Source organism: Notolabrus celidotus, chromosome 19 (assembly GCF_009762535.1).
Source record: "Notolabrus celidotus isolate fNotCel1 chromosome 19, fNotCel1.pri, whole genome shotgun sequence".
NCBI classification, from domain to species: domain Eukaryota; kingdom Metazoa; phylum Chordata; class Actinopteri; order Labriformes; family Labridae; genus Notolabrus; species Notolabrus celidotus.
In genome coordinates, this window is record NC_048290.1 from 11550441 (window position 1) to 11571757 (window position 21317).

The following is a 21317-nucleotide window of genomic DNA, read 5'->3' on the forward strand; positions in this document are numbered from 1 at the left end:
CTTAACCCTAACCCTAACCCTAATCTTAACCCTAACCCTAATCACAACCCTAACCCTAATCTTAACCCTTGCCCTAATCTTAACCCTAACCCTAACCCTAGCCCTAATCTTAACCCTAACCCTAATCACAACCCTAACCCTAATCTTAACCCTAACCCTAATCCCCGAATTTCCCATCACTAAAGCACACACTTACTACCATTTGCATTCTTAGTTGCCCTTGAAACTATTTGTATTGTGAAATGGTTCTGGTTCTGTTTGCTTGAGTTTGGTTCTGGTTCGGTTCTGGTTCGGTTCTGGTTCGGTTCTGGTTCGGTTCTGGGTCGGTTTGGTCCTGGTTCGGTCCTGTTTCGGTTCGGACCGGTTCTGGTTCGGTTCTGGTTCGGTTCTGGTTCGGTTTTGGTTCGGTTCTGGGTCGGTTCTGGTTCGGTTCTGGGTCGGTTCTGGTTTGGTTCTGGGTCGGTTCTGGTTCCGTTCTGGTTCGGTTCTGGTTCGGTTCTGGTTCGGTTCTGGGTCGGTTCTTGTCCGGTTCTTGTTAGGTTCTGGTTTGGTTCAGGTTCGGTTTGCTTGAGTTTGGTTCTGGTTCAGTTCGCTTGATTTGGTTCTGGTTCTGTTTGCTTGAGTTTGGTTCTGTTTGCTGGAGTTTGGTTCTGTTTGCTGGAGTTTGGTCCTGGTTCTAACCCTAACCCTAATCTTAACCCCAACCCTAACCCTTTTCACAACCTAACCCTAGCCCTAACCCTAAACCTAATCTTAACCCTAACCCTAACCACAACCCCAACCCTAACCCTAATCTTAACCCTAACCCTAACCTTAACCCTAACCCTAACCCTAACCCTAATCTTAACCCTAACCCTAATCTTAACCCTAACCCTAATCCTAATCACAACCCTAACCCTAATCTTAACCCTAACCGTAACCCTAATCTTAACCCTAACCCTAATCACAACCCTAACCCTAACCTTAATCCTAACCCTAACCCTAATCATAACCCTAACCCCAACCCTAACCCTAATCACAACCCTAACCCTAATCTTAACCCTAACCCTAATCCTAACCCTAACCCTAATCACAACCCTAACCCTAACCCTAATCTTAACCCTAACCCTAATCACAACCCTCACCCTAATTCTAATCTTAACCCTAACCCTAATCATAACCCTAACCCCAACCCTAACCCTAATCACAACCCTAACCCTAATCTTAACCCTAACCCTAATCCTAACCCTAATCTTAACCCTAACCCTAACCTAAAACCTATTCTTAACCCTTACCCTAACCCTAATCACAACCCTAACCCTAATCTTAACCCTTACCCTAATCCTAATCTTAACCCTAACCCTAATCACAACCCTCACCCTAATTCTAATCTTAACCCTAACCCTAATCACAACCCTAACCCTAACCCTAATCTTCTTTTGACACCGGAGGTTGCCGCTTGGTTTCAGCCAAGCGGCAACCTCCAGTCTAAAAATATGAGTCAATGCGGAAGTGTTAAAAGCTGCAGTTCATGGAGGATCCACTTGAGGCTGGCTCCGGAAGTACCGGAAGTCACATACACATGAATGGGAAAAAGACGATCTTTGCAGCATTAATAAACATGTTTACAGCCTTGTACAAAAGATGAGTGTAGTCTGAATAGCTCATTTCTCGATGTCCTCTCATTGTGAGGGGGGCATAGACTGTAAAAAATATGGACGTAGTATCCGTGACGTCACCCATCTGTTCCTGAGAGCTGTTTTGAAGCAAATCGACGGCGGCAGCCATATTGGTAATGCGGAACTCAACTAGGCAGAGTGTGACGTAGTGTGAGTCTCTTAGCCAATGGCTGTGTGTTCCCAACCGGGAGTCACGTCAGTCATGTCCTTATTTGGGCAAAACTCATAATCTTAATATCTTCTTAACCGTCACGTTAGAAAAAAATTCACCCCCCGTACAGTGTATGCCATTAGAGAGATTAGCTTTGTAGGGCCAAGCCGTTTTTTGAACCAGGCTGTAAACATGTTTATTAATGCTGCAAAGATCGTCTTTTTCCCATTCATATCTATGTGGTTTCCGGTGTTTCTGCAGCCAGCCTCTAGCGGATTTTCGATGTATTGCAGTTTATATCACTTCCGCATTGGCTTCATCGTTTGAGACCGGAGTTTGCCGCTTGGAGGGGGGTGAATTTTTTTCTAATTCGGCAATTTGGAAGATATTGAGATTACTAGCCTTCCAATGAGAGGCACAGCTGCCTGCAGGAACACTGCAGCTGTTGGCTAGGAGGCTCAAAGCCCGCCTCTTTACGTCACACTGGCTCGATAGAAGCAATATGGCTGCTGCAGCCGATTGGCTTCAAAACAGCGTTCAGAAATTGATGGGTGACGTCACGGATACTACGTCCATATTTTTTACAGTCTATGGTTTCAGCACACATTTACAGAAAGGTGGAGAAATCAGAACAGGGGCAGAATGGATTTTTTTTTCATTTTCGGGGGGTTTGTAGACATGCCAGGGACACATATTTCAGGTAGAGAACCATTAAAAAGTCGATTTTGCATGATATGTCACCTTTTAGCATTGACTGTTGCTCTCAGGGCCACCAGTCGAAAAAACTGTAACTGAAATGTAACAATATTTTTCCACCTGCAGAGGGCCTCGTTAAGCGTGTGTTTCACCTTAAGTCTCCCGAGATTATAAAACGAAGAAGATGTATTCTCGCGAGATCTCGTGACACCAGCAGCCGGCAGCTCCATCAGAAGCCTGTGTAGAAGTGAAGAGAACATATGGATGCAGTTTGTTGATGAAGCAACATATAGCGCGTCTTCAGTCATGTGCGGGTAGAGACAACACAACGGTGGCTTCATCATTTAAAGTTTGTCATACATAATAACTGAATCTGAGACGCTGTGTGTTCGCTGCTGGCATGTTGCTATTAGCATGTGCTAATGTTAGCTTTGTACAACGTGAAAAACTCCACCGTGATTACTAAGTATTTCTCCTAGTCCAGTTTATATCACCTTGTCTCCAACAATGAAGTGTCACTACGAAATACTGGGGGTGAAAAGAGACGCTGGAGACGACGAATTGAAGAAAGTGTATCGTAAACTGGCTTTGAAATGGCATCCTGGTGAGTAATTGGAGAAGCTTATTTGGATGTAGTCTTAATTCAACATCATCACTTGTGGATTTTTAATGTATGCATAACAATAGGGTTATAGATGTATAGATTAAAATAAATAATGAGCTGGTTTTGGGGATTATTGTGTGATATTTGGGAGTGACCTGTTACACAGCATTCTTATGTGGAAAGTAGTATGAATTAACAAGTAATATAATAAGATATGATAAGATAAGATATACTTAAGTGGTCCCCCATTGGGGGAAATTCTTTTGTTACAGCAGCTTACAACACGGGACAAGGGAATACAACAATGTACTAATATAGTTAAAAATTATAATAACAATAACAGTAGCAATGACAAAGGTAAAATAGAATACAATAAATTAAAATAAAATAAAATAAAGTAAAATGAAATAAAAAATGGCAACTATCACAGATGTATACACACTATGTACATTTCTATTTGATAAATACATAAGGTAAGTTATTGCATGATAAAAAATGCACCAGGTTATTTAAAAACAAACATGCATAGTGCGGTTCAGATGGATACAGTAGTTATTTGTGAATGTGCCAAGTCACATGGTAACTTCCATGTAGTGGAATGAAAGATGAGAACAGCTGATTAACGGGACACAGCAGTGCTGGTGTTAAACAGTCTGATTACAGATGGGATGAAGGATCTCATATAATAATTATAAAGTTTATTTATAAAGCACTTATTAAAACAAACGTTACAAAGTGCTTTACATCATAAAAACACCCATTAAAGAGAACAAAGCATGGGGAGGGGGGAAATATGGGCTGGCAAGACAATTTAAGATGAACAGCTGAATAAAAGAGTAAAAGAGAAAATTCTAAAAGCAATTAAAACAATTAAAATCAGTAAAAAAAATAAAACAATGACTGAATAAAAAAAAAACACAAATAAAAGTAGATTAAAAATAAATGTAACATTGTGGATAAAACAATATTACAGGAAGACCTTTAAGTAAAACCTTAAAATCTATTCTAAAAGCAATGGGCAGCTAGTGTAGACTCATTAAACAGGAGTAATGCGCTCTCTCTTCTTGGTTTTAGTTAAAAGCTGCTGAATTTTGTACCAGTTGTAATCTATTGATCGATTTTTGAGTTAAACCTGTTAAAGCCCATTACAATAATTTAGTCTAAAAATAGTAGCTCACTCCAGCGCTTTTAGAATGATATGGCTTTACATCTTTATAATTATAGTTGGGCAGTACTGACGTGGAATTTTCATAATCTTATATATATGTATGTAAGAGTGTTTATCTATTGTATTCTTTCAGTCTAAGTGTCAAGTTTAGAGTAACTTCATTCCTATGTCATCTGTGAGGGGCGAGATAGTGTCAGTGTAATCAAGGTCTCTCCCCCTGCTCCCGTCTTTATCTATGTGTTGTGGCCGACTTACTGTCTCCAGAGCCAGTGCAAGTTCAGTGTGAGAGATCAACATTTACCTCCTGAATTGTGGAAGAGATACTCATGATGTGTTTAAAGCACTCATAATTTCATTGTATTACTGTCTGCAACAATACATCATAAAATATTTGAGGATTTTGGATGTTGATTTTGATTAGTGTTTTCTACTTGTGTGATCTAACAAGAACTTTCCTACTTATTTCACATTTTTCTTGGTCTATAAAACTTGTGAAGATGAAATCAATATGTGCTAGTCTATTGTTTCTGTTTCATTCATGGATCAACATGAGATGCAGATAACTGAAATCATGATTCAATCCAGCCTCCTTTACTTTACTACCTGCTTCTACAACATGCTACCTGTTAAAAAACAAGGCCAAACTAACGCGCATAACCACCACAGCTTAAACAATAATTGGTCTCCCCACACCAAACCTCACAGATTTAAACAACTGGACCATTACACACAGTGCAACCTCAATAGAACAGGACATCACACATCCACTGAACACCTACCTCATCATCCCACTTTCCCCAGGACGAAGATACAGGGCATCAAGGTGTAGAAGGGCTCGCCTTTGGAAAACCCTGATCCCTGCTGCTATAGCGGCCCTGTCAAAAAGGCATTGTTGACCTGATGTTGTTGTTTGCTTGCAGTGTATTTCGTGTTCTTTTTGTGATGTCTATGTCTGTGGAACACAAGAGGGGCTGTGGAAAATAATTTCCCCAATGGGACAATAAAGTCCAAAAGTCTAAAACTACATGCTTGTAAGAACTTTTTTCTTTTTGACCATCAATGACTGATTTCCCTCTGAAATTTACAGATAAAAACTTGGACAATGCTGATGAGGCCGCAGAGCAGTTTAAGCTGATTCAGGCAGCTTATGAAGTCCTGAGTGATCCACAGGAGAGAGCATGGTGAGGACAAATTTATGTCAAGCATCTGCAAGGAGTCAATCCCAAGTTCCCAACAAAATATCTCTTCACTTGTGGGTTATGTCGATGTGATGCCTCCGTCTCTTTCTGTTGTGCAGGTATGACAATCACAGGGAGGCTCTGCTGAAAGGAGGAATAAGTGGAGACTATGAAGATGACAGCATTGACCTGCTGCAGTACTTTACAGTTACCTGCTACTCTGGCTTTGGAGATGACGAGAAGGTGAGTGTCCACGGTCATGTGTGTAATGTTGCTCTGCAGCACTTGTAAATAGTCGCATTAAATATGTTTTTTTTTTATCCTCTGGGATATCAATCAAAAGATATTTCTGTCGAGTATCACCTGGGCTTGTGCTAATTTTTTATACACTTACAATGCTGCATTTTTTTTAGGGATGCACTCTTAGAGTCTGTCAGCACACGTTTCACTGAGATCTATTCTACGTCCATTATTTATACAGTCTATGCTTGTGCCAACCGGCTGGATATCTCCTGATTTAAAAAATAAAAGTCAGTGTAACTAAGCAGTCATGACCCAACACAACCTAATAACCAGATTGTCTGTCCATGTTGTGGATAACTGTACAAGTTAGAGGATCTGGTAATGAGATTATCAAAAGGCTGATTAAAGGCAAGGCCAGCATTAAGATCAGCTGTAGGAGTTTGGATACGCATAAAATATGTTACTGACCTAATCCAGTCTCTTTCACATTTACATGAAGTCAACCAGTAGCTGTTTTCATGCTGCTCTTTGCAATATCTTCCCTGCACAATCTCAAATCATGTATTTACCCTTATTATTCTTTTCCATCCTCTCTTCCTCCCCAGGGCTTTTACACAGTCTACAGGAATCTCTTTGAGTCCATTGTTAAGGAGGAGATGGAGAATGTAAAGGTTGACGATGAGGAAGAGCAGGAGGAGTTTCCTCCCTTTGGAGACTCTCAGAGCGACTATGATACCGTAAGCCTGCCCAACACTTCTAAGAGTTATAAAAAGTCCCTTGATTTTATTTGTGTTCTACTTTTTCAATAGAAATAGGGGGAAAAAACTACTAAAGAGTCCAACATGAAAATATGTAATAGGGAACAAGATATTTTTTGTATTTAACCAGTTTTTATTTCCATGTCACAGGTAGTTCACGTGTTTTACGGCTACTGGCAGAGCTTCTGCACCCGTAAGAACTTTGCTTGGAAGGAGGAGTACGACACCAGGCAGGCCTCCAACCGCTGGGAGAAAAGGGCCATGGAGAAGGACAATAAGAAAACCAGAGAGAAGGCCCGAAAAGAGCGCAATGAGCTTGTGCGACAACTGGTTGCTTTCGTGCGCAAGCGTGACCGCCGTGTGCAGGCCCACAGGAAGCTGGTGGAGGAGCAGAACGCAGAGAAGGCCAAAAAGATGGAGGAGATGAGGCGGCAGCAGAGGCTCAACCAAGCCAAGTGAGCAAGCTACTTTTTTCATTACTATTTCTTAGTTTCTTCCTCGTACTAATAATAATAGCATACTGAATCTTTATCCAAGACTGGCAGAGGAGTACAAGGAGCAGAGCTGGGCGGCCATGTCTGAGCTGGAGAAGGAGCTGCAGCAGATGGAAGCGCAGTACGGAGAGGAGTTTGGAGATGCATCAGAGAGCGAGGATGACGAGTTGGATGCTGAGACACAGGAGAAGAACGGTGAAGAGGGAGGAAGTCAGTATGATTCTTAACTCTAAGCTTTAGTTCTACATCAGCATTAAGGGGATTCAGCTGCTCTCCAAAAGAATATTAAAAAAAGCTCAATGCCCCAGTAATATCTCGTGAAAACAACAAGAGCTGTGATTGGCTGATTGCTTGTTTCTGATCCTGGTTATTCGTCCACAGATGCAGAGCAGGCTGATGAAGACGAACTGATGATTGACTATTACGATGATCTGTACTGCCCGGCCTGTGACAAATCCTTCAAATCAGACAAAGCGTGAGTTACCTCCCACCTGCTTACTATCTTCTGATCCTACATGCTAACTCTCCTTGCTAAGCTATATATGATTTTAGCACAGGATCTAAGTGAAAATTATAGATTCCTTATAGCTTTATAAAGTCATACAATGCTTATATTCTATAACTTTTTTTTTTACATCTGTTTAAAGTTTCATTAATTTTTTCTCTGCAGGATGAAAAACCATGAAAAATCCAAAAAGCACAGAGAGATGGTAGCACTGCTGCGGCAACAGCTGCAGGAAGAAGATGACTCACTTGGTTTGAACCAAAATGGAAAAGATGGAAAAGAGGAGGATGAGGAGCAGGAAGAGGATGGGGAGGAAGAGGAGGAAGAAGACAAGCCAAGGCAGAAGTATGTATCTGGATGTGATAATAGAAAAAAACAACTTGTTTTTAACTTGGATGTCAAGGTGGAATTTTTTAATACCTTCTAAGTTGTTTTTATGTTTTGCTCTTCTAACCTAAACAGGCTGTCCAAAAAGCAGAAGAGGAAAAAGAAGCAGCAGAAAGTAGCGACTGTGAGTAATATCATTTCTACTTTTAAGTCTGTTTGGGATTTACGCTCTACCTCCCCTTACTCCCACATTTGCACGGGTGTAGTGAGAATAGAGAGAAAGAAAAGAGAAGAGTCTGTAGCAAGACGTTAGAAAGAAGACAGGGAAGGCAGAGCCAGGATGAGATGCCTGTTTGGGCTAGGATCAAGCGGCAACCTCCGGTCTAAAAATATGAGTCCAATGCTAAAACTGCAGTTCATCGAGGACCTGCTTAAGGCAGGCTCCGGAAGTACCAGAAACCACATACACACCAATTCAAAAAAGCCAATCTTTACAGCAGAAATAAACATGTTTACATCCTGGTACAAAAGACGAGTGTCGTCTGGATAAGCCATTTCACGATTGGGGGTGAAGTTTTTTCATAAAGCTGTAATTTCGAGGATATTTACATTACGAGTCTTCCAATGAGAGGCGCAGCTGACTTGATTGACAGGCGGGAACACTGTAGCTGTTGGCTAGGAGGCTCAAACTCCGCCTCTTTATGTCACAATTGCTCGACAGCAGCAATATGGCCGCCACCACCGATTGGCCTCAAAACAGCGCTTCCGAAACAGAAGGGTGACATCACAGATACTACGTCCATTATTTATACAGTCTATGGCTAGGACTCAATCCCACCAGATTAGGCTGTACGCTCTATCTCCCCGTTACTTCAATGAGGGAAGAGAGGAGGGAAGAGGGTGAAAACAGAAGAGTATGTAGAGATATCCTCAACAGAAGATAAGGAAGGCAGAGCCAGCAGGAAGCTAACCCTCATCTCTTCTCATGCTGTCCTCCTTGTTAGCAGAGTGCTGCAGAGGTGGTGGAGGAGGAGAAACCAACACCAACACCAACACCAACACCAACCACAACCACAACCACCCACGAGGAAGAAGCTACTGAGAAGGCAGCAGAGCCCACAGAGCCTGAGAAGGAGGAGGAACTCCCTCCTGTAGAAGTCAAGAGGTCAGACAAGTGTTATTATTATTTTTTTCCTTTATACAGATCTGTGAAATGTTCCGGGTTCTCCACATGAAGATGCAGATTACCTTTACCTCATTTTATTAAGAGAATAATGAGTTCAATAGTTTGGACACTAGGGGGCAGCAGAGGAAGCCAAAAAACAGAGTAGTCACTTTAAGGGTTGTAGTGACACTGTTGGCAATCAGTAGTCTTTGTACACCTTCAGCTGAGCTGGCAACATTAGCAACCATAATAGGTTGAGTCTCTGGTACTTAAATGGATAGTTTTAAGGTGTCTTAAATGCTTTGGGTTGTTATTATAACCAAAAGGATTTAATACGCCTCTAAATAACAATATTTTATCATGGAGGCTCGAGTGTGATCCAGAGTCTTTGTGTAAAGTTTAAAATACCTGAATTTGTCCTTTTAGACTAAGATTATGATTCTACTGAAGCCGTAGTACATTGTTAAAGAATTAAAAGTTCTCATTCAGTTTTGAAAGCACTCATCAGAACCTTTTAGAGCATCAGGACCCGTCATCTCATAGATTTTAAAATCCTCCCATGTGCAAATGACTTCCAAGTACAAACCATTCAGAGACAATGAGGGACATCCAGGACTCTAATTTATGAAGGAAGCCCACTTGATAAGAAATGCTGACTTTATTGGATCAACATGGTCATCTTTTATATGTATACCATACAAGAAAACTCAACAGATTTCTACATTTTGAGAACATTTTGATTTAAATACATTCACTCTGAGGTCTTCATTGTTACTTACACTGTGCCAAGTGTTGGTTCTGCTATTGTTGCTTCGTTCATCTTCTCAAGTTCCCCGCCTCAGTGATGTCTTTTTTGATTTTAAAATGAGCGCGGTGTAAGTGGTGAGGATAGATGAGGAAGAAGTGAAGTGGATTAAAATGAAAACAATCAGAGAGTTGGGCTGAAATGATGGTATCTCTACTGCTCCTATTTTTGGGGACTTTTGCCTTTATTTTGACAGAACAGCCTGAGAGAGACAGGAAGTGTGTGGACAATAGGTCTTGGAATCAATCCTGTGACCGGTTGGATGAGAACTGTAGCTTCTGTATATGGGGCGCCTGCTCTTCCTACGTAGCTAAAGCAGCAGGGTTTTTTTTTATTGGGGCTGTAAGAGTTAATTCCTGGTTTCCTGACAAGTTTTTTTATGTTTTTTAAAGGGTCTTTTTGGTAATTGTGTTTTTCTTGCTATTAAGAATCAAACTTTTATTGAATCTTTCTTTTAATGTTGCCTCAGCAGCTCTGTGAAGACGAAGGGGAAGAAGGGAGGAGGAAAAGACAAACCGAAGATCGTCAAGTCTAACACGGGAGCAGAGCAGATTCCTGAGGTTTGTACTGTCAAGATCATTTTCTCAAAGCTACTGTAAGGAGTTTTAGCAGGTTATGAAAGAGACTGAAAGTAATACTGATTAGTCCTTAAGAGCTACAAAAGCAAAGACCATCAGCGTGGATTAACAACATGCTGCAGAACCAGACTTTTTTGTTGATTGACAGGTGGGAACACTAGCTGTTGGCTAGGAGGCTCAAAGTCCGCCTCTTTACGTCACAATCGCTCGACAGCAGCAATATGGCTGCCGCCGCCGATTGACCTCAAAACAGCGCTTCAGAAACAGACGGGTGACGTCACGGATACTACGTCCATATTTTATACAGTCTATGGTTAAAACAAACAGAACATAAAAAACTGTCAGAAAATAAAATAATCATAATAAAACATTTTAAAAAACTGTAAGAACAAATAAAAGAACAAACAGAGACGGAGACCACACAAGTCTCATGCTGGGTTAAAACCAACGGGTATAAATATGTTTTAAGACGGGATCTAAAAGTCGGTAATGCTGGAGACAATCTAACATGGGGGGGCAGCTCGTTCCACAGTTTGGGGACCACTGCCGAGAAGGTGCAGCCACCCTTGGTTTTCAGCCTGGTCTTAAGGACCACAAGAAGCTGCTGTCCTGTAGACCTCAAAGACCTTGCGGGAGTGTAGCTCTGCAGGAGGTCAGAAATGTACTGTGGAGCTACTCCATTTAAAGATTTAAAAACTAAGAATAAAATCTTAAAATGAACAGGGAGCCAGTAGAGAGAGGCGATGATTGGGGTAATGTGCTCTCGCGTACGGGTGCCGGTTAACTGCTGCATCAATTTGACTGGTGGGTTTATTCCTGTCCCTGTAATTGTCAATGTAAATAATATTGAGCAGCAGTGAGGAGGACTTCTTCTTTTCCACAGCAAAGATTATTGATGAGTGATGCATCATGAGTGAGACCATTAGAAGAAAGTAGGATATGTTCTTTGTTTAACCCTGCGTTTCAAATCTCTTCTGAGCACAAATTCCTTTTAATTTTCAAGTTTTCATGTCAGTTTCTTCCTCTCCCCTTTAAGTGATCTTTTCTCTGTCGTAAAGTTATACATACTTATTTAATCAAATCAATTATCTCCACTCCCTCCTTTAGATGGAAGTCATTCTGCGCTGTGTGACCTGTAACAACGAGTTCCCCACAAGAAACAAGCTGTTTGACCATCTGAAGACGAGCGGCCACGCCATTGCCGTCTCTTCAAACCCTCCTCACAGCTCCATGAGTAAGAGCAAAAAGGACAAGAAGAAGAACAGATAGCACCTGAGAAATTTGGACTCTGCAGGGGGAACGGGTTATCGTGATCCGTGGAGGGAGACTTAAAGAGGACGCCAATGGACTGACTGATTATGAATCGTCCCGATCGGAACATTGTGAGCAGTTCTACCAACCTCTACCAGGAAATTATGCAAATATCTGAACTGATGAACCAGCTTTCATGTGTATGGAATTCACATTTGATCCCTTTTATCAGATCCCTTACCCTCCTTTGGTTTATCATGAAGAGGTCTTGGGTGGTATTACTGAATTACAACAATAAAGTGATACTGCATGTTGGTATTAATACAACAACTTGAAATGACATGCATTAATACTTCAACTTTCAATTTTTAACAAATATTTAATGTACAGTATGTCGTTTTATTTTGGAGGAAAAAAAAACAATGTCTTGTATTTAAGCAAATCTGTTAAGCACTGCATTTGATTTATCAAACATGGCGTTATTTCTTTCAGAAATAAAAGCAGTAACAAGAAATAAACTGATCACCGACTGTACAATAATCAGAACAATGTTGATTCAATAGATTCATCTTCCTGACTGCTCTTATTTTGTTCTTTTTATTCCAATTTCCATCTTCCAAGGAGTGATGTTGCCTCGAGCTATAAGTCTTTATAATGAACACAGATCATAGCGAAGCTTTAAAACTGATTGAACAATAGTACATGAGTTACATAAAAAGGGGAAATTATGAACAGTTTACACATCATGAAAAAGGTTTATAAAGATTCACTCCTCTGCTGAGTGTTTTCAGGTTTGGTCCTTGGCGTTGGGTTACCCCTCTCAGCCGTGTCGGCTCATGTAGTTGTGGATGGACTTGTCAAAAACAGCCAGGAAGAAATCTACATCCTGCTTTGTGATGCACATGGGAGGTTGGACGCGGAAGGTCTGAAGTGGTGAGAAAACAGAAGACAAGAGGGATGGTTATGGAGCACTAAGTAAACTGATAACAAGGAGAACTTGCCACCAGGTCTGTATGTTATTCTTCATCACAATGTATGAGGCAGAGTTATTACGCTGTTTGAGTATAACCAAAGAAAGTCACGCTGCAAGTGAACTTCTACACCAGTGATAAAAATGTTAATTTCAGAATCTTAAATCCTCTTTTAACATTTCACTTAAACTGACAGCTCTCAGCTGAAGAGGATTTAAATACAACCCATTAAGACTTTATTTATGAATTATTAGAACTTTCACTTGAAAAATGCGGTGCTACTCTCAAAAAAATCAAACTTTCAAAATAAGGGCTTTATTCTGAACTCAATTCAGGGACAGACAAAAATGTACATACAGTCCTAAATCATAAATAAATAAATATATATATTATTTTGATTTATATTTTTTAAACCCTATCCTAAGAGCCTGGTTTGGATTCAGAAAAAAATCTATTATAACATTTTTTCTCAAAATTCTTCAAAATGTTTTGTGATCAAGAAAACCTAGATTATTTTAGTATAGGGACAATATTATAATTAGACTATAGTCAAATAGCCCCCCCCCCCCTTGTGATTTGGGGTAGTGACAACATATGGCATGACATGTACTGACTTCAGAAAATAAATATGCAACTTTAATTTCTTCACATATTCCTAAAACTCTGTTGCAGTGTTATTGCCACATGCTGTTGATCCCTGTGGATATATTTGCAGAAAGACAGGCGACAGTGATTTGAGTGCTGTTACCTGTCCATAGAGTCCTCCTTTTCCTATCAGGACTCCCATGTCCTTGACATCCTCAAAGATCTCACTCATGGCCTCAGCAGACAGTGGTTCTCTGCTAACCTGTGCATCAAACAGAGGTACAAAAGATGACCAGATTATAAAACTTACATTATAAACTACTATCCACCTGCCTTTGTCTAAGTAATAAACTTATTATGCTTGTTTCTGATAGATTTACTTTTTTCCATTTCTATAAAGACCAAGGGTTAAAAAAATGGCTTCTCAACAGCAGAAATCCTTTAACCTAATGAGCCCTCTACAGGGACAATCTTTTAACTGTTATTCACAGTGCTAAAAGGCTTTATGCACATAGGGGATGTAGTTGGATGCAACATTTCTCACTATTTCCGTTCCATGTCCTGAATGGTCTCAGATATTGCATGATGGACTCGATTGTAGTAAAATATATATACTGTATATTCTGTACTGGCTAAGTGAGTTAACTGGTGGCTTCTAAATTAAATGACAAATGATAGACTCCCAGATGTGAGTTTTCTTCTCCTTTTTTCAACAATATGTACCAGATTTAATTAATCCTAATTACAATATATAATCATGATGATAACAGAACTTTTGTCCTTGCTGCATGTAGCCTTTTAAAGGTTATGTTGATTTGTTCAAAGTTACAGGTGCTACTGCTCAGACTCATGGTGAATTAAAATCCCAGACAAACTATCAACCAAAGAGCACACACATTAGGACAGGAAAGTGTAACTCAGTACCTTATCTTTGACCATTTCAATACCGATCTGCAGGCCTTTACCCCGGACATCACCAATGATCTCATACTTGTCTCTGAGTTTCACCATCTCAGTCATCAGGTAGGTCCCCACATTCAGACAGTTCTGCTGTATGCCGTCTTCTTTGATAGTCTATGGAGTAAAGTTCTGTTACTCAAAGATTTACGACAGAAATAATATATATTTTAGTTATAATTCATACCATTTTTATCAATAAAGTTACTAAAGACAAAATAAAACTCTTACTCTCAGCAGACAAAAAATACAATTAAATACAGATAGACTTAAAACATTTGGCTACACAATAACTTGAGTTATTTTGAACATAGGGTAACACTACAAGGCTGGATTTTGATCATATTAAACTGTTGTATGCCACTGAACAGGACTGAAAGAAATAGATGAACTCTTACATCAAGCACTGATGATGCAACGGCACAAGCTAAAGGACTTCCTCCAAAGGTGTTGAAGTGATAAGCCTTGTTGAAAGCTTCAGCAATCTCTGGAAACATAAAAAAAAAAATCACCTCCATAAAAACTCTGCTTAACAGTACACCTTACATGTGCCTTGGTTTGTTGGTATCTGAACCTTTCATAAAACACCACCCAGACGGTTTTTACAAGACATGAAAGGAAAAGAGTAGGATCTCATAGTGAAGTTGTTTAGGATCTGAAAGTTCACTAATATGAGACATGTATAGCAGAATCACACCTTTACAAGCACAGAGCCACAGATTAGTTCAAACAAGAAAGGGGTTTCCAAGCTATTTAGAAGTAATTCTGAATAAATAAAATACAACCAAAATACATCATTCAGTCTACTAATTAAGTCTCATTAGGTGATTTTGAGATGGTAAATAGATTGTCAAACAAGTTTATATTATATGTCCTACAGTAAAATGTCACCTGGTGTTGTAACAAGAGCTCCCATGGGGAATCCATTGCCAATGCCCTTTGCCATGGTGACAATATCAGGAATAACCTCATGACCTTCGAAACCCCAAAAGTGAGTTCCTGTTCGCCCAAATGCAGTCTGGACCTGCCCAGTTCAAAACAGATGAATGTATTAACATGTTTAAAATCGGAATTTGATGTATTAAGCTAGTAGTTCTCAACATTGATGGACAATACTATATTTAAAGGAATTAAGCTTCTCTTTTCTTTAACTTGTTACATGAATCAAACCTCATCAGCGATGCAGACACCTCCTTTCTCTCTCACAAGTTTGTAAGCCTCCTTAAAGTAGTTTTTGGGATACTGCACAGCTCCTCCCATCCCCTGTATCAACAAAACACAATCACATCTCAAAGTCCCATTAGGCAACACAAGCTGCAACTTCTCACTAAGAACAAACACAAGTAGCAAGATAAACAAAAGGATTCACTAAGTTCTGAACTCAGTAATTTGTGTTTTTCACATGATATACAGTCAGTCAAGTTCAATCAGCCCTGCTGAACAGAATAAAGTACCTGAATGGGCTCTCCAAAGAATGCAGCAATTCGACTCGGGACACTTGTAGCAAATGTCTCTTTCAGCTGTCCAATGTATTTGTCATTGCCATGCAATGACCTGCAGAATTACAAAAATAGTGGAAGATAATAATATGCTTACTGCCACAGTAAAGTTATTCAATACATTGTATAAATGTCTCTTATTCCAATGACATAATTCACACTGATTTCTAAATTAATAACAAGGTTAATTTGAACTAATTCTGTTGAATCACAAAGTTTCAAATAAAGAGAAGAGGATAAAGGCCAGTCAGTTCTAAGAAACATTAAAAAATAAAAAAAACAACATTTAAAAGTATACTTGAAAAAAGCCATTGAAAAATCTAAGAATAAAATTCAATTTATTTCCCTAATTTTTAGAATCAAGTCAGAATTTTGACTTTTGCTCAGAATTATGACTTTTGTCTTTAAGTTCAGACTCTCAGACTCCTGATATTTAATTAAAAAAAATGTCTTTTCTTTGAGGAGTCAGACTTCAACCTCAGAATTCAGGAGCTATGTCCTCTAATGCAGCTTTTTGAGCTGGCAGCGCTTATTTTCAGTTCAAACAGAATGAAATTCATCATTTTCAGAAGTCAGGATCCTCAGTGCAAAATTGTTCTCAGCTATTTAGTCACCTTACTCTCAGTGCTCTCAGCAGAAAACAGTTCAACTTTTGGAACACTGCTGCAATCATAAATGTCACTTCCCTGTCACTGACCAATCAGAATCAAGAAGGGTCTTGTCAACAACAATGGCTGACGTCTGTACGGAAGTGAAACTAACCTCAGTCATCTTTTTGTGATACAGTTTCCATAAACACCTGCTAACTATACAATAACTCTTAATTAACAGTGAGTTCTGTGCCTATTTAAACAAGCAGCAGGACAAACAACCTTCCAGTGGTGTGCCATATGTGCATGTATTTGTGTACCTTCAGCACAGTTACAGTCTCTGATGGTCTGCACAGGAGAGTCTCTGCAGTTGCTTCCTCCCCATGGACCTCTGAACACATCAGGACACATGGTCTGTTTATTGGGCAGAAACCTAGTCAGTCACTCATAAGTAATCCAAAGCAAATACAGAGTGTTGTGATTTGTGTTTAACTGCATTGCATTATTGTACATCAGTTCATACATGTGTGCAGCCTGAACTTGTGGGGATAGGGTATTTGTATGGTGAGTTGGATGTTAGACCCATAGTCTGTTGGGTGCCACCGTGGTATGATCCTCTGGAAGACGAAAAAGAAAGTAGAAATTAGAATTATTTTTAACACTGCAACCGTGCATTGAATTAAAATACACATACTTTTATGTATCTTTAAGAAATGTACCTGAAAGTGATGATGTCAAAGTTCCCTGTGTAGAGTCGAGATATTAACATAGCCAGGTCATTGGCCTCTGAGCCACTGTTGGTCAGATACACAACCTGAACAGGGAAGCAAAAACCAGTAGATATTTAAATGTAGTGTACATATTCATCCAGTCTCATCCCATCAGCATGTGAATCAAATGTAGTACCTTCAGAGGATCTGGTAGGAGGGCGGTCAGTTTCTCACTGTACTCATGGAGAGTGGGATGGATGTAAATGTTTGTAGTGTGCCACAGTATCTTCATCTGCTTCTCTGCGGCTGCTGTCACCTTCCTGTACCCAAAGAAATCAATGTTAAAGCAACACATTTTTTTAAACCTTAAACTTTACCCGCAAAGATTTTGCTTTCCTTGTGCTACACAGTAATGAAAAAAAGGGGCATTACGGGTTGCAGTGGCCAACACTGACAGTAGCCACACCAGCAAACAGGTCCAGATATCGCCTCCCTTCTACGTCCCAGAGCCACTGCATGTGTCCCTGATGGATGAACAGTGGTTTCTTGTAGTAGGTTATCTTCATGGTCACAGGGTTGCAGTTTTGCCTGCGAATCGCCATGATCTTATCTTTGGACATACCCTGGACAGACACAAATAGAGATGACGAGACAAAAGTATAAAGACCTTTACTTGGGAAGAACATATCAACTTAGTGACAACCGGACTTTTCTTGCAGTGTCAACAGTGGGTCAAAGATTTTGTTTTGGCCATGTTTCTCCGAACCACAAGTTCACAAAATTTGGCAGCAAGAGCAATGAAATAAAATAATAATCAAGGAATTAGTGTATGTGTAGGAGAGGGGCTTAGTCATGTACTGAGTAGCTCCAACATTCAGTGGCGGAGCCAGACCTTTTTGATTGGGGTGGCCAGACTCGGGCTCTGACTTTTGTAAGGATGGCCAAGCTTGGCAAACATTAGGGGCTTATCCCAAACCTGAGAGGGTTACCTCCATTAATATTATCTACTTTTAACTTCTAATAAAAACAATCTAAAGGATGTTACATTCTGGTAAATCAGTTTTAGCTATGAAAGCTGGTTATACTGAGTGGAAACATTTCTGCTGAACTTCATTCTTTAAAGACTCAAAAATAAGATGTTTGTCCAAAATCCCCATTCAAAGTACCAACAAATGAAAATGTTCCATTTTGAAATGCAAAGAAGCTAACAGCAGCTTGTTAAACACAATCAAGGGGCAAACTCCAGTCTTAAAACATGAAGCCCATTCGGAAGTGCTAAAAACTACTAATAGACACCCGTTCAAAAAAGACGATCTTTGAACTTATGAGTTTTGCCCAAATGAGGAAATGGCTGGCTTGATTGACAGGCGGGCACTCTGTAGCTGTTAGCGAAAAGGCTGAAGGCCCGCCTTTTTACCTCACACTAGTTCGGACGAAGTTTGGTTGTGTTCAGCATTTCCAATACGGCACCTGTCAACGATTGGCTTCAAAACAGCGCTTCAGGAACAGGTTGGTGACGTCATGGATACTACATCAATTTTTTGTACAGTCTATAAACACAACCCAAATAGTTGGTTTAAACATAAGTACCACCAATAGCCAATCAGGTTTTAGAAATTTAGGGTGGCCACTGGGCTGGCCAACCAGATTGCCCCGCCCATGCTAACATTGATGTAAACTTTGGTGTGTATGGTCCTATTACAGTGCTAATGTGTCTTCTGCACTACACAATTGATGAAAGACTGAAGGCACTGAAAAGCTATTTGATTCAGAAGTGAGCATGGTTACCAAGCAAGCAATCAAGGACCCCACCACTTCACAACTGCAGATGTTCCAATATTTCTAAAGGGTCTGTCAGTCATGAGCTCCAGGAATCACTGAAGCTTTTCACCTATGCTGCCAAACACAAGAGGTCAACACCTCCAAAGGGTATTCGAGATGTTTTTTTCAAGAGCCATCACAGAACAGAATCACAGATACATGTCTTGATACCACATTACTCTCACCTTGTATTCATTTGGTTTGAAGGTGCATGGGGGCATCTCTGGGAGGTCTGAAGGTCGGTTTTTGAAGGCATCTTTCTGACATACTGCACCTGAACAGAAAGTAAAGGGTTGCAGGTCAAAGCCTCACAATAACATAATGTAGAGATTACTTTATAGTAGACTGATAATCATATCAAAACATCCACGGGCAATAATTTGTAAAAGTACTGCCAAAAAAGATTACAATGTGGGAAGTGATTGGTGATCTTGAGCTACTCATTATCTATCCAGAAAAATGGCGCCAGATGTACTTTGTTCATTATTGTTTTCATGACATTCTAAATCCACTGGTCAATATTCAACTTTTACACTAACTTTGTGTAACACTGACAAAAAATATACTTCCTGTTTTTCTCAGTCCACTGACAGCTGGAAGTGAGTTTGGTCATGACCTGATTTGACTGGCAGGGATGCAATATATTCAGAGATAGTTTACAGAAGTGTACGAGGGGAGAAACAAAAATTGAGCTTAGAGTCAAAACCATAAACATGTTCTTCACTCTCTTATTTAATATGACACATTTTTTTGTGGACATGTCAGAAAATGTGTACAAATATTAGCAATTTATTTCCTTTTAAAATAATTTCTGTAAGCTAACAAACATGTTAATCCATTTATTTTCAAGTATAAACAGTATGTGCAATTAAAACAAAAAAGAGCAGTACTCCAGTGTTGATAAAAACAGGCTGGGGTGATTGTCTTTAATTTTCCAAAAACAAATAATTTTTTATCTTAAAAAAAGGTTTTAAATCCTGTGTGTTATAAGGGAATAAAATGGTGTGGGTCAGGAATTTTGGGTAATAAATCCGGGGGCAAAGTGATAAACTTCATCTCAGGATTTTAGAGCATAGTCAGCAGTATGCCTTGAGATAGCATTACAATAATCCAGAGCCGATAGGTCTGCTTCTACTAAACTATCCTTATAATTTAACAGCAGGCTCTATCTGTTTTTTTTAAGATCTATTAACTTTTTATCATATTCTATTTCTATTTCAATTTACTTTATTTTATTTATGTATTATTCATTTATTTTGTTACTATTGTGTTATTATTTTGTTATTATTTTGTTATTATTTTGTTATTTTTTTACTTTTTATTTATTTTAATTCAGTCTATTTTGCATGACTATCCTAACTGAGATAGTGAATTTGTCATGCATATGTTTCACAGTGTCGTGCACCAATTCCTATTGCAGCATTAAATCAAACAACTAATTCATGATTTAGTGCTGGTTCCAGCTTCACACATACTTTATAAAGAGTATCCTGTAATTATTATTAATAATACATTTTGTAAATTATATTATCTCATGAATTTATGACAAAATGCCTGATCAGATTTACCAAGAGGAAAATTTGACCTAAATCTTCTCATTCATCTTGTGAATAATATTTCACCTGTACAGACTTTTGGTAACTTACCACTCCCCAGGTGAAATTTGGCCAAACCACTGGAACAGCTGGACTGTCCTGTTAAAGCTGCACAGCGGCCACTCAGAGAGGACACAACTTTATACATGTTGAACAGTTACAAAGGGCTCTCAACTATCCTGTTCTCTTCACTGTCTCAGACTTAAGAGCAGATTCCTTTTAGGTTTTTTTGTGTTCCCTAAGTGATGGGTGGACAAAGATCAGCCAATGGTAAACTGATCCCTCCACATCTCAACGATATCTCTGCGACGTCACACTGATAAATATATAACCAGTGGTATCTTGTAATTAGATTTCTACTACATGCTGACTGAACAGGAGTTGAGGCCATACGGAAAGCCAGGTATGGTGATTGTTGCCGGTTCTATCCAGTTTGGAGGCCAGGAAGGATCCTTTCCTTGCTTTGAGGTCAGTGCTTTGCCGGAAACCTCTCTTTCATCCTGAGCATCCTTATTTACCATATTCACACAGCAGCCATTTTCCCTTTGGGTCTACTTTGGGTGGGAAGCTTTTCATTATGTGTGTCTTTTCTGTGGCTGATCAATCTTTAGAGGTGAAATGGTAACCCTTGTCACATTTGCTTCTTTCATATGACTTTCAATGCAACAAAATAGACACATGTTGATGTCACTAAAAATAGCTTCTGTGAAATTATAGTCAACAATGGTCTCTAATACCCTTTGTTTCATAAAAAATCTAATAGTTGCCTCCACCCATTCAGACATACTTTACTCACCTCTTTTATTACTATTTATAGGCTCAGTTCATATCTGGAAGTTTGTCCCTACTTAACCTTGCACACAGCTGCAATAGGCTGTAATGTATACCTAAAAACTCTGCCTATAACTTGAACAGTCATCCCTTACTAGCATCTAAAAGGAAGTTGGCTTTGGGAAATTGTAAATTCAAGCTCAGGAAAGTGCTGAAAACATTACTGAAAATGTAGTG

At 39.5% G+C, this 21317-nt stretch overlaps 2 protein-coding genes across 6 annotated transcripts; one reads left to right on the top strand and one right to left on the bottom strand.

Moving 5' to 3' along the window:
- Positions 1-2681: 2681 nt before the first annotated feature.
- dnajc21 (DnaJ heat shock protein family (Hsp40) member C21) lies at positions 2682-12146 on the top strand. 5 transcript variants are annotated; one of them, XM_034709501.1, is made up of 12 exons: positions 2682-3109; positions 5365-5458; positions 5575-5698; positions 6304-6435; positions 6607-6911; positions 6994-7145; positions 7332-7425; positions 7621-7800; positions 7918-7966; positions 8790-8947; positions 10222-10312; positions 11438-12146. In XM_034709501.1, the coding sequence occupies exons 1-12, from the start codon at positions 3013-3015 to the stop codon at positions 11597-11599; spliced, it is 1638 nt and encodes a 545-aa protein (XP_034565392.1). In that variant the 5' UTR covers positions 2682-3012; the 3' UTR covers positions 11600-12146. The 5 variants fall into 5 exon arrangements, with proteins under 5 accessions (XP_034565392.1, XP_034565388.1, XP_034565390.1 ...); XM_034709497.1 differs by having other exon boundaries at positions 2683-3109; positions 6994-7160; positions 8787-8947; XM_034709499.1 differs by having other exon boundaries at positions 2683-3109; positions 6994-7160; positions 8787-8947; positions 10225-10312.
- On the bottom strand, positions 11981-20457 carry LOC117831471 (alanine--glyoxylate aminotransferase 2, mitochondrial-like). Its single transcript, XM_034710180.1, is given in 15 exon segments — positions 11981-12506; positions 13301-13399; positions 14062-14211; positions 14493-14581; positions 14986-15118; positions 15265-15357; positions 15549-15640; positions 15643-15648; positions 16504-16597; positions 16707-16800; positions 16903-16997; positions 17090-17213; positions 17326-17516; positions 18900-18988; positions 20361-20457. Coding segments are annotated over 15 exon segments (1551 nt in total). The 3' UTR covers positions 11981-12401.
- Positions 20458-21317: the final 860 nt, after the last annotated feature.